Here is a 12797-nt window from a genome sequence, read left to right as displayed (position 1 = left end):
AGCCTGGACCGCCCAACGCTGCCCGAACAGCAGAGTGCATCACACACAGCCCTCACACTGACAGAACACCAGCGGTACACTGTAACATCAGCCTGCAGCGTCCCTCACCGACAGGACACTAGCGGTACACCGGGAGAATTGCGGGGAAAGTGCAGGGAAGTGGCGGTAAAGGGGATGGGGAAACAAGGGGGCGGTGGTGGGGAAATAGGCGGGAGAATGTTGAGGGCGAGGTGGTCGGGTAGAAGGGGGAACGGCTGCTTAAGTGGTGGGAGAGTTGTGGCGAAGATTAATAAATGGGTTGGGGAATGTGTGGGAGAAGGCTTTGGAAATATGTGGCGAGGGGTGGGGAACCTGGGTGGAGGGGTGGTGTCGGGACAGGAGTGGTCACAGACATGGGGAGGGGATGTTGGCGAGGGAGGTAGTGACGGAGACCGGGACAGGTGGACGGGCAGAAGGGAGTCACGGAGACGGGGAGGGAGTGTATCACGGAGATTGGGTGTGCAGGGGGAAGGAGAGAGTCACGCAGACTGGGAGAAAGTGGGTGTTGCAGACGGGGTGGTTTGAGGGGGCCCGAGGGTGTCAGAGTCAGGGAGGTGTGTTGGAGAGATGGGGGTCAGAGATGGCGACGAGTGTGTGGGCCGGCGGGAGTCACGTAGATGGGAAGGGAGGGGATCACGAAGACGGGCGTGTGTGCTGGCCGGAGTGTGTCAGAATCAGGGAGGGTTGTAGGTGGGTTGAGGATCACGGAGGCGGGGAAGACACGTTCCTGCGGGAGGGGGTTGCAGAGATTGGAACTGTAATCGGAATTTGAGGGCGTTACAGCCATAGGGCGATTTATTGCACTTAAGGAGGCTGTAACAGAAACATTGAGGGTGTTGGAGATGGAGGGTTTACCGAGTTAGAGAGGGTTGCAGAGGCTGGACGCCGTCATAGGGATAGGGTGATTCCTGGGGCTTGAGGGGTTCACGGAGATAGGGAGGCACATCGGGGCGGGAGTGGATTACAGACAGAGGAAGGGGCATCAATTCCAGAGGTGGTCTCAGAGATGGAGAAGGGTGCAGGGGCCGGAGGAGGTCACGGAGACGGGGAAAGGTGCAGGTTCTGGAGGGTGTCACGGAGACGGGAAGGTGTGTCGGGGCGGGAGGGGTTCTAGAGAGAGGAAAGGGCGTAGGTGGCAGATGGGGTTCCAGAGACTGGGAGGGGTGTAGGGGGCCGGAGGGGGTTACAGAAATAGGAAGAGGTGGAAGGGCCAAAAATGTCCGAGGCCTGGCATTGTGACTGACTGGGGTTCTGAGTGTTAAATCTGGCATTTACTGTGTTCGTGCCTCAGGGTGTTTTCCAATCATCCTGGGACCCAACAAGCACGGAGACAAACCTGCTCAGGATGCAGTCGGAGCAGCTACTACAAGTGCGGAGTACACGGCCCCCCCCCCCACTCCCTCCCCCATAAATGCCAACGAAACAGTCAGTGCAGACGCTGGGAATCTGAAATGGAAACAGAAAATGCTGGATCCACTCATCAGGTCGATCCGCGCCCGTGGAGGGAGAAACAAGAGGGAACGTTCTGGTCTGAAATAAAAGTGGGTGCGGGCAGTTGTGGAAACACTCAGGCGATCGGGCAGCCTCTGTGGGGAGAGATGGAATGTAACTCGGACAAGGGCCAAGTGATGAATGTCGGGAAGTTAAACCAGGGCTGGACACACACAGTAAATGGCAGGGCCTTCTGTTGTGGGACAGAGAGAACCAGCCTCCCCTCCATGGACTCTTGTCTACACTTCTTGCTGCCTCGGTAAAACAACCATTATAATCACAGACCACTCCCACAACAGCGATTCTCTCTTCTCCCCCTCCCGTCCGGCAGAAGATCCGACAGATACTTCGCAAGAAAGCAGTGGAGTAGTCACTGCTGAGTAGACACTGAGGTGTCGTATGGGTTCCCAAGTGGAACATCTGGATTTCATAATGTCTCTATTTTCTCTCTGCGTTTTGTCTTCAGTCAACGCTGGTTTTGCAGAACCCATTGCTCACGTTTCACCTTCCAGCTTGCTGAACTGAACTTTGAGAACTATTGCCGGGCTTGGAGATTGGGAATTTGCCATACACACACTTCGAGTTTAGTTTTGGGGTTAATATTTAAGATCTAACATTTTTACTTTTAACATTCTAACATTTTTACTTCTATTTTTCTTACTTTCGTAAGTAAATATAAGAATAAAAAGTAAGTAAAAATAGTTTTAAACACTTACACATGTCTCGGTGTATTTCTTTTCTTGCTGGTTCATAACAAAATTGGGGGCTCGTTCGGGATCCAACCCAAGATTGACGAGTGTCGTCTGGGATAGTTCCCAAGAGTAACGAGTGTCGTCAGGGATCGAATCCAAACATTGACGAGGGTGGTCTGAATTCGAACTCAAGACTGGTACTAGAGGTGTGAGTTTGAACAAATTGGGGTCTTATTGGACGACTGATTGTGGTCGTTCGGGATATTTTTTTTTTGGATTGCCTTGTTTGTGTGGAAACCAGCAGAAGTGGATACGTTTTTGAAAACAAAAACAACTCCTGGGGATTGCAGGGGCTGAGGAAGCCTGATTTGGTGAAAATTGCTGCAGAGCTACATGTTGAGACAGTAACACGATTTATGAGAAAGGCAGATATTCAGAGACTGATAGCTGGCCATTATGTGGAGCAGAAGGTGTTTGAGGGAGGAGGTGTTAAAACAGTGTCCTGGCAGTGAACCAGCGATTTTTGAGGCTCAGGTGCATTTAGCAAAGGTAGAATTAGAACAAAGTAAACAAGTTAGAGGCTGATCAGGAACAAACTCGGATGACGTTTGAGGCTGAGGCAGAGCAAAGGAAGATGAATGCCCAGATAGAAATAAGGAAGATGCAGTTGGAACATAAAAGGAGGGAGTTAGAAATGAAGCAGATAGAGGATGTTGGCAATGAAGAGAAGGAGTTTTGTTCGAGCCAAGGATAAAGAATTAGTCAAGGTCTATAGTCCTGTGCAGCCTGTTGTTGTTCCCTGAGACAGCTCGAAACAGCATGAAAATTATGATGACTTGTCTGAGACTTTTCTGTCTTCACTGGAGGATCAAAATCCTTGTATTGAGTCTGAATTTAAGGATTTGTCTTTGTCCAGAACAGAATTTATAGTGGAGCAGACTAAAGATCCTGGGAGTACTGAATTAAGAGAAGAAGCACACTCAAGTGATCAGCTGGTAGGAAAACCTAATCAAAGTTCCCTTGTGGTTCCTTTGAAGCCTGTTCCTGTTTTGGTGAACCCTTTTCGAACGTGCTTGTGGACTGTGTTAGCCCATTGCCAGAGGATTGGGATGAAGGAGATCATTTGTTTTTGTTTGCAGTGAGACAGTTAATGAAGGAATCCTTAGGTTTTGAATTTGTGTCTGGACATCGAGAAAAAGAAACTTTAAAATTGCCAGGAGAACAATGAGTTCATTTGTTGGACACTGTTCAGAAGTTGAAAAAGCTGCAGAAACCCGGCCAGATTTAAAGCCTTTGGTTTGGAAATCCTGTCCTCTTAAGGACTGCAGCTGTGGCCGTAAATGTTGACACTGAAAATTGGAAAGTCGGACTAAAAATGCTCAGAGCAGGGCTGGTAAACGAAAATATTTTGAGAAACCTTGAAACGAAATTGAACCAGTTCCAATTGCAAGAAGGTCAACATGTGAGAGCATTAGTTTTGTTTGAAAATGGATAAAATGGAGTAGGAACACGTGATATGTCACTTAGTCACATGAAAGGCAATCAGCCATGATTTCCCGATGTTAAATGGGAAAATGTATCTTTACTGATCTGTAATTGTGTAGAATGATAACTATTAACATATTACTAACTGTATGCGCTGTTAATTTTTTTTTGAAAATAATTCTTTTTAGGTGGGAGGTTGTAGTAGGAGAGCACATGGTTGTCACGTGACAGTAACACACTGCCACCCCACCCCACCACCCCCCCCCCCCCACCCCGCTTGTCGGAGGACAGCATTGCTCCTCGGATTGGAAGTGACACCACTGTCAATCAAGGTGTGGCTCCACCCCACCCATCAGATGTGGGCATGGGGATTGGCTTTGGAGAAGCACCTCTGTTCCTGAACCTGCCTGACCATTGGCCTGTCTAAATCACCTGGCCAGGATCCACCCAGTACTATAAAGAGTGTTGCACTGCTCTGGTTCTCTCTCTTTCAACTGCTCCAGCAGTAGTGAAACAACGCTGCAGAGACCGCCGGTAAGAGTGTGTACTACCATGTGGTTTGAGTGCGTCTTAGAGCCAATGGGAGTTTTAGAGCCAATGCTTGTTTGGGCCAGGGTATTCAGGCATTGAAGTGTTCATCCCCTGAGAAGCTGTGCCTTGTTTATTGTGTGTTTGTGTGTGTGTATCTCATCCTCGTTGCGATTTCCACTCATGTTCGCGGTCTCCTGCGTGTGTGTGTGAGTGTGCATCTGTTCTCATTCTGTCTTTTAAAATCCAAAGATTCTGTCCAGAGCCCCTCCATCTTTAAGACTGAAAGAACCTTTTCACACAACAGAGGTGTGTTACGGACAAGGTTACTTTTGGTGAATGTCCCTTTGCAGATAGAGTTGTGTGTGTGTGTATGCGTGTCTGTGTGTGTGGCGTGATGATGACAACAGAATGTAATGTCGTTTTTGGAGCAGACGGTCGGAGTTAGTTGGGGGAAGAGAGAGAGAGACACCAGCCTGCTAATCTCTATCGATGGATGAAAAACAATAACTGTGACTGTCACTACAATCCACGATTGGATTTTTGGAATAATTCAGCTGAGTCCACTTTGTCCTTAACTTACAGTGGGAAGCAGGTATTTGTGTGGGTGGCCATGATTCGAATGCTCCTCGGGGTGGCAGATACTTCAGTACAGAGATGTGGAGCACTCACTGTTGAGTGGACACATGTGTCGTATGGGTTCCCAAGTGGAACATTTGGATTTCGTAATATCTGTATTTTCTCTCTACGTTTTATCTTCAGTCAACGGTGGTTTTGCAGAAGCGTTTGCTCGCGTTTCACCTTACGGCTTGCTGAACTAAAATTTGAGAACCATTCCTGGACCTGGAGTTTGGGAACTTGCAACACACTACGAGTTTGGCTTTGGGGTTAATATTTAAGATCTAACATTTTTACTTCTAACATTCTATTTTTCTTATTGTCATAAGTAGTTATTAATAAAATAGTTTTAACACTTACACATGTCTCGGTGTGTTTCTTTTGTTGCTGGTTCGTAGCAGCCTGCACTGCACTTTCTCTGTAACTGTAACAGTTCCCTCTCAGAAATCGGTATCTCATTCTAGATTCCATTGGGGAGGATGACCTGACAGAGGAAGACCACAGCAACCGGGACCTTGGCACCTTGCCTGGTACTGTGGTCCAGTGGGGAAAGAGAAATGCAGTGGTTATTGGGGATTCTGTAGTGAGGGGAATGGATAACAGATTCTGCGAAACCGACAATGAATCCCGGATGGTGTGTTGCCTCCCTGGTGCCAGAAGTCCTGGTATTTGTAGGTACCAATGACATAGGTAGAAAAAGAGAAGAGGTCCTGAAGGAAGGTTACAAGGAGATAGGGAGAAAGTTGAGAAGTAGGACCTCAAGGGTGGTAATTTCAGGATTACTACCTGTGCATCTTGTCAAAGGTAGTAATAATAGAAAGATCTGGCAGATGAATGCGTTGCTGAGTGACTGGTGCATGGGACAGGGCTTCAAATTTCTGGATCATTGGGACATTTTTTGAGGGCGGCATGATGTATTCACCAAGGATGGGTTACACCTAAACTCCAAAGCGTCCAATATCCGGGCGGGAATGTTTAATTTAGCTGTTGGAGAGCCTTTAAGCTAATCTGGAAGGGGGATGGAAACCAGGATGTTAGGGTGGAGGAGGAGGTTTCTACAACTAAATCCAAGACAGTGGGCAGTGAGGATGACACGATGGACAGGCAGGTAAGAAGTCAGGATAATTTGCTGAACAATAGAAGTAAAACAAAATCAATAGCAGATACTGGACTAAACGTACTATATTTAAATGCACGTAACATTAGGAATAAAGTAGATGACCTGGTGTCACAACTACAGATTAATAAATACGACGTTGTGGCAATCACCGAGTCATGGCTTTATGACGGATGTGATTGGGAACTGAATGTCCAGGAGTACACAGCGTATAGGAAGGATAGGCGGGTAGGCAGAGGGGGTGGTGTGGCCATGATGGTTAGTAATGATATAAAATCTATAGAAAGCAAAGACATTGGGTCATAACAGGTGAAATCCTTATGGGTGGAACTAAGGAATAGCAAGGGTAATAAGACAATAGTAGCGGTTATATTTAGGCCCCGTAATAGCAGTCAAGAAGTGGACCATCAGTTGCTGTTAGAAATAGAAAAAACGTGCCAGAGTGACAAGGTTAAGATAATTACGGGGGATTTTAACATGAAGGTGGACTGGGAAAGGCAGCAAGGCGGTGGATCTCAGGAGAGAGTTTGTGGAATGTCTCCGGGACGGCTTTTTGGAGCAACTTGTTGATGAGCCCACCAGGGGATCGGCTGTTTTGGATTGGGTGCTGTGTAACGAACTGGAGATGATTAGGGAACTAAAGGTAAAAGAACCATTAGGAACTAGTGATCGTAATATGAGCGAGTTCAGTTTCAAATGTGAGAAGGAGAAGCTGATAACTGGTGTATCGATATTTCAGTGGAACAAAGGAAATTACAATGGTATGAGAGAGAAGCTAGCCCAAATTGATTGGAAGAGTAAGCTTGCTGGAGGGACGGCGGAGGAGAAATGGAAGAAATTTCTGCAAGAAATAAGGAAAATGCAGGATAGAGATTCCGAGGGAAAAGAAGGCTTCGAATGGGGAAAAAGCCATAAATGTGGATAACGAGAGTGGTTAAAGCTAAAATAAGAGCAAAAGGGAGGGCATACAAGGAAGCAACAATTGGTGGGAAAACAGGCTTTTTAAAAACCTGCAGAAAGCAACTAAGAAGGTCATTAAGAAAGAAAAGATGAATTATGAAAGGAAGTTGGCTGATAACATTGGAAAGGATACTAAGATTTTCGAAAAATATATAAGGAGTAAAAAAGGCACGGGTAGATATAGGACCAATCGATAACGGTGCGGGCGAGCTTATAATGGATGATAAAGATATGGCAGAGGATCTAAATGAGTAATTTGCATCTGTCTTCACTGTGGAGGACATCAGCAATATACCGGATAGTCAGGGGTCTCGAGAAATGGAACTGAGGGAACTGAGTTCAGTTAAGATTACCAGAGAGAAGTTGCTAGGAAAACTAAATGGGCTAAAGACTGATAAGTCTCCCGGACCAGATGAGGTGAATCCCTGGGTCTGAAGGAGGTGGCTTTAGAGATTGTGGAGGCATTGGTGATAATTTTCCAGGAATCGATAGAATCCGGCATGGTTCCGGAGGACTGGAGGGTCGCAAATGTAGTTCCGCTGTATAAGAAAGGTGGGAGGCAGTGTAAAGGAAATTACAGACCTATTAGTCTGACATCGGTGGTGAGATGTTATTGGAATCGATCCTCAAGGACGAAGTTATGGAACACCTATAGGTGCAAGGCAAGATAGGTCCAAGCCAGCATGGTCTGTTGAAAGGAAGAACCTGCCTGTCCAAGCTATTGGAGTTTTTAGAGGAAATCTCAGGTAGGGTGGACAAGGGAGAGGCTGTAGATGTTGTGTATTTAGACTTTCAAAAGGCTTTCGACAAGGTGCCGCACAAGAGACTGATTAATAAGATGAGAGGTCATGGAATTACAGGCGGGATAACAGAATGGGTGGAGCATTAGACAGAAAGCAGAAGGTGGGAATAAAGAGATCCTGTTCTGGTTGGCTACCGGTTACCAGTGGTGTCCCGCAGGGGTCGGTGTTGGTGCCATTTCTTTTTACCTTGTACATGAACGATTTGGATGATGGAGTAAATGGTTTAGTGCGAAGTTTGCAGATGACACCAAGTAGGTGGAGAAGTAGGGAGAATTGAAGAAACAGGAAAGTTGCAGAGACTTAGTTTAGGAGAATGGGCAAGGAAATGGCAGATGAGATTCAATGTTGAGAAATGTGCAGTTGTACACTTTGGAATCAGAAATAAACGGGCAGATTATTATCTAGATGGGGAGAAAATTCAACGTACAGAAGTGCAAAGGGACTTGGGGACACTCATGCAGGACACTCTATAGGTCAACCGCCAGGTCGGATTGGGGGTAAGGGAAGTGAATGCTATGTTGACATTCATTTCAAGAGGTTTCGTGTATAAAAGTAAGGAAGTGTTGTCGAGGCTCTTTGGGGCACTAGTGAGGCCTCATTTGGAATACTGTGTGTAGTTCTTGGCCCCATAATCTTAGGAAGGATGTGCTGATGTCAGAAGGTTGAGAGGAAATTTACGAGGATGATTCCCGGAATGAAAGTGCTTACATACGATGAGCGTTTGTCGGCTCTTGGACTGTACTCACTGGAGTACAGAAGACTGAGAGGGGACCTCATAGAAACATTTAGAATATGAAAGGACTGGACAGAGTAGATGTGGCCAAGCCGTTTCCCTTGGTGGGTGAGTCCAGGACCAGAGGGCACAATCTTAGAATTAGAGGGTATAGGTTTAAAACAGATGAGGAGATATTTCTTTAGCCAGAGGGTAGAGATGTTATGGAATTCTTTGCCACGTACAGCAGTGGAGGCCCGATCATTGGGGGTGCTTAAGGAGGAGGTAGATAGGTATCTTATTAGTCAGGGTATGAAGGGATATGGGGATCAGGCCGGAAATTGAGGCTAGAAAGGAATAGTATTTTTCCTTCAGCTCATGGAGCAGACTTCCCCATTTCTCAGTTCCTTTTTTTCTTTTCCCCTTTCTTTTATTTGGAGCAGACTCGATGGGCCGACTGGCCTACTTCTGCCCACTTGTCTTGTGATATTGTGTGAACATCGCCCTCTGCTCATTACCCCTCAGCGGAGAGACAGTGGCCTCAGGAGCAATTGCAGCAGAATGACGCTGGGAAGAAATGATGCTTCGAGCTTTTCCCGCATGGAATGCACGATGCCTCCGTTGGAAAGAAGTGAGAACCAATGAACAGGTGGGGAGTAGGGATGGCATTTGCGCAAATGCTCTGACTTTGCAATTAATAGTTGTGCATGAAAATATTTTTTAAAAACTGCAGTTGCAGGACAGTTAAAATAGAAAATGCTAGAAACGCTCAGCTGGTCAGACAGCAATTTGGACTGTCCCAGTTGTGATACTGGGAATCCAACCATTCCATTCCACAGATCCAGCCCTATCTGCCAAGTTTCCAGCGTTTTCAGTTTATAATTTCATATTAAATGCATCTGTTCCTGTTGAACACCAGAGAAAGTGGCAGCCCACTGTGCTTGGCAGTATCCCACTCAACAATAAGACAATGATCAAATGTGCTCAGTTAGGCTGCTGGAGACGGGTTGAGATGTACCTGCGCCCTCTGCTGACCCAGAGCTGATTTTCCAGCCTGAGCCCCGGTGCAGTATGTGGATCATTAGGTTACAGTTCCGCCGGGTATGTGGTTTGGTGGCTGTAGTTGGAGAACCAGGAACGGCGGGGACACTGCGGCAGCTTCCCGGCAGCAAAGATTCCTGGCAGAGTTTGTGCCTGGGGAATAATCCCGGGATGGAGACTTTGGGGACCCGGAACTGACAGTGTTCGGGCTTTGTGGGATCAGTTCGTCGTGGCTCCTCGCACACAGGTGACGTCACACGGCAGGGTGTCCCCGCACACGTGTGACGTCACACACACGGGCTCCCCCTCCCCTCCCGCTGCCCTGACGTCACCCCCGCGCTGCCCGGCTCGCGCGGAGACGGTTGAACGGCCGAGCGCGCGCCCGCCAACCGCCACCTGACCCGCCCACTGTCGGCGGAAGCGGGTCGGGCCAATCCCGGTCCCATTGGTGCGAGGGGACGTCAGTCACCGGTTACACCCAATAGCGGAGGCGGACCCGCCGAGGGGGGCGTTCCCCCCGCAGACCCCGCCTCCCGCTGCCGCCCCGAACTCCCGGACAAACCTCAGAGCGAAGGTGCCGCTTTTTTATTTCTTCCCGTTTCCCTCCGGGGTCGGGGGCCGTTTGTGAACCGGTTTCCCCACCGACGGCTGAAGCGCCGGCGGGTGTGGGGCGGGGAGCTGAGCCGGAGGAGGCGGCCGGCGGGTCGGGCAGCGGGTGTGGGGCGGGGAGCTGAGCCGGAGGAGGCGGCCGGCGGGTCGGGCGGCGGGTGTGGGGCGGGGAGCTGAGCCGGAGGAGGCGGCCGGCGGGTCGGGCAGCGGGGGTGGGGCGGGGAGCTGAGCCGGAGGAGGCGGCCGGCGGGTCGGGCAGCGGGTGTGGGGGGGGGGAGGGAGCAGAGTCACCGGGACACGTGATCCCGCCTCCCGCTTCACCGCGGGTTCCCAGTTTCCTTCCAGCTTCGCTCCCCTTCCCCACCCCCTCCTTCACCCACCTGTCCCACCTGCCAATTCCCTGCCCATCCGGTTCCACCCATCATCTTCCAGCCTCTGTCCCACCACCCAACTGCTATATATCCGCCATCTTTCTTCTTCCCTTTGTCCCGACATTGGGTTTGACCTGAGATATTGACATCCACCTCCCCCCACCCCTCTGCTTCTCGACTCAGAGTTCTTTCAGGTATTTGTTTTTGTTAGCTGGGGCTACCAGCGGATTTATTGAATGCACCGTGAGGCAGGGGAAAAGCAGTCATTGGAAGTTGAGTTTCACCGTTATAAAATGGCTGAATTGAATGCGTTAACTATCATGATGAAACTCGCAGCATGTGATCCTGGGTTCGTTACTGCCTTTTTCAGTTACTTCCGGTGAGCCACACCCACATTACCAGGGTAACAGCCTGCAAGGGGTGCTACACATTTTCATGGTTCTGTAATCACTGCCTCACAGCGGAGAGATAGTGGCCTCAGGAACATGTGCAACAGAATGACAGTGGGAGGAAAGGACGCTTTGAGCATTTGCTGTGTGGAATACATGACGCCTGTGCTGGAATGAACTGGAAACTAACGAAGGAGGGGGCATGGGGATGGCATTCACGCAAATCTGTCGATAATTTCAGTATGTCCCAAACATTTTGCAATCAGTTTATATTAGTGCATGAAAAGAAAATAGTGGTTTCAGGAAATTTCAAGTAAAAGGAGAAAATGCTGGAAAGGCTCAGCAGGTCAGACAGCATCTTGGACAGTCCCAGTTCTGAGACTGGTCCTTCTAGCATTTCTCTTTCCACAGATGCAGCCCGATGTACCGAGTTACCAGCGGTTTCTGTTCCTAATTTTATATGAAATGCATTTTGTTCCTGCTACATTGCAGGAAACATGTCAGGCAGTTGCTCTTGGCACGATTCCACTCAGCAATAAGAAAATGATCAAATAGCTCAGTTTAGCTGCCGGAGACAAGTGCAAGTGTATCCGTGCCGTCCGATAACCCACATCCTGGTTTTCCAGCCTGAACCCTGACCCCAGGTGGAGGATCATTAGGTTCAGGTTACGCCTTAGTGTGTGAACTGCAAATGGAAGGAACCCCGCCGCAAATTGCTGGCAGCAAAGAGTCCTGTGGTAGTCTGTGTGAGAGTTATAATCCTGGGGCGGGGCCTTTGAGAATATGGAACTGGCAGTACACGAGCTTCAGTCCAGGTCTGCAAGTCTGCAGCTGGGACTGGATGTTCCTCCTTTCGCAGTGAAGCAGAAGTCTCAGGCGGTTGGACATTGATTGTGGGGAAATCACTGACTGCACCACCATACGGGTTATCAGACAGTTTCTGACTGAGAGATGATGGGCCCCGCGGATCAGGCTGCCCGGGTTGATGAGGTGTTTGGGCTCGGATGTTTGGGGCTGAAGTTTCTTTGGAAGCTATCAGTGTTGCTATGGGGGGAGAGTGAATTCCCATCCTACCCTTCATTATGAGAGGCCTTGAAGAGCATTAAGGTGAGAAAATCCCAGAGCCTGACCAAGTGCACCCGGACCTTATGGGAGGCCAGGAAAGAAACCGTGGAGTCCATTCTGGACATATTTGCTTCGTCGTTGGCCACTGGAGAAGTTCTAGAAGACTAGAAGGTGGCTAATGTTGATCCATCGTTCAAGGGAAGTAGGAAGGACTCAGGCAAGTGAGACTGACTTCAGTTGTGGGGAAATTACTGAAGGGAATTTTGACCGAATAGATCTAATATTACAATGATGGTCAAGGCCTGATCAGGAACAGTCAGCATGGTTTTGTGCGTGGGAAGTCATGTCTGATGAATCTTTTGAAGTTTTTCGAAGAGGTAACGAAGGTGATAGATGAAGATAGGGCGATGGATGTTGTATATATGGACTTCAGTAAGGCCTTTGACAAGGTCCCGGGTGGCAGGCTGATCTGGAAGGTGAGGTCGCATGGGGTTCGGGGGAGATAGTGAGGTGGATTCAGAATTGGCTCGATGAAGGGAAGCAGAGGGTGATGGTTGAAGGTGGATTCTCCGACTGGAGGCCTGTGATGTGGGGTGCCTCGGGTTAGCGTTGGGACGTCGTCTTCGTTATTTATGTAAATGATGTGGATATGAACGTACATGGCACAATAAGCACGTTTGTTGATGATAAATTAGGGGTTATTGATAGTGAAGCAGATTACGATAAATTTCAAATAGATCTTGGTCAGTAAGGGAGATGAGCTGATGAATGGAAAATGGATTTCAACTTGGATTAGTGCGAGGTGATGCATTTTGGATAGTCAAACCAGGGTAGGACTTTTACGATGAATGATCAGAGTCTCTTCCCCAGGATTGGG

General features: G+C 48.6%; 1 protein-coding gene across 1 annotated transcript in view; it reads left to right on the top strand.

Moving 5' to 3' along the window:
• The window catches only part of LOC127566648 (uncharacterized), a 105267-nt gene that overhangs the window by 69657 nt on the left and 22813 nt on the right, over window positions 1-12797 (top strand). Inside the window, exon 26 of the mRNA XM_052009164.1 lies at window positions 1331-1408. Within this exon, the coding sequence (XP_051865124.1) occupies window positions 1331-1408 (78 nt within the window). The remainder of the gene's footprint in view (window positions 1-1330; window positions 1409-12797) is intronic.

This window comes from Pristis pectinata, chromosome 44, assembly GCF_009764475.1.
Source record: "Pristis pectinata isolate sPriPec2 chromosome 44, sPriPec2.1.pri, whole genome shotgun sequence".
NCBI classification, from domain to species: domain Eukaryota; kingdom Metazoa; phylum Chordata; class Chondrichthyes; order Rhinopristiformes; family Pristidae; genus Pristis; species Pristis pectinata.
Note: the sequence above shows the minus strand (reverse complement) of the source record. Positions and strands in the feature narration are given on the sequence as shown.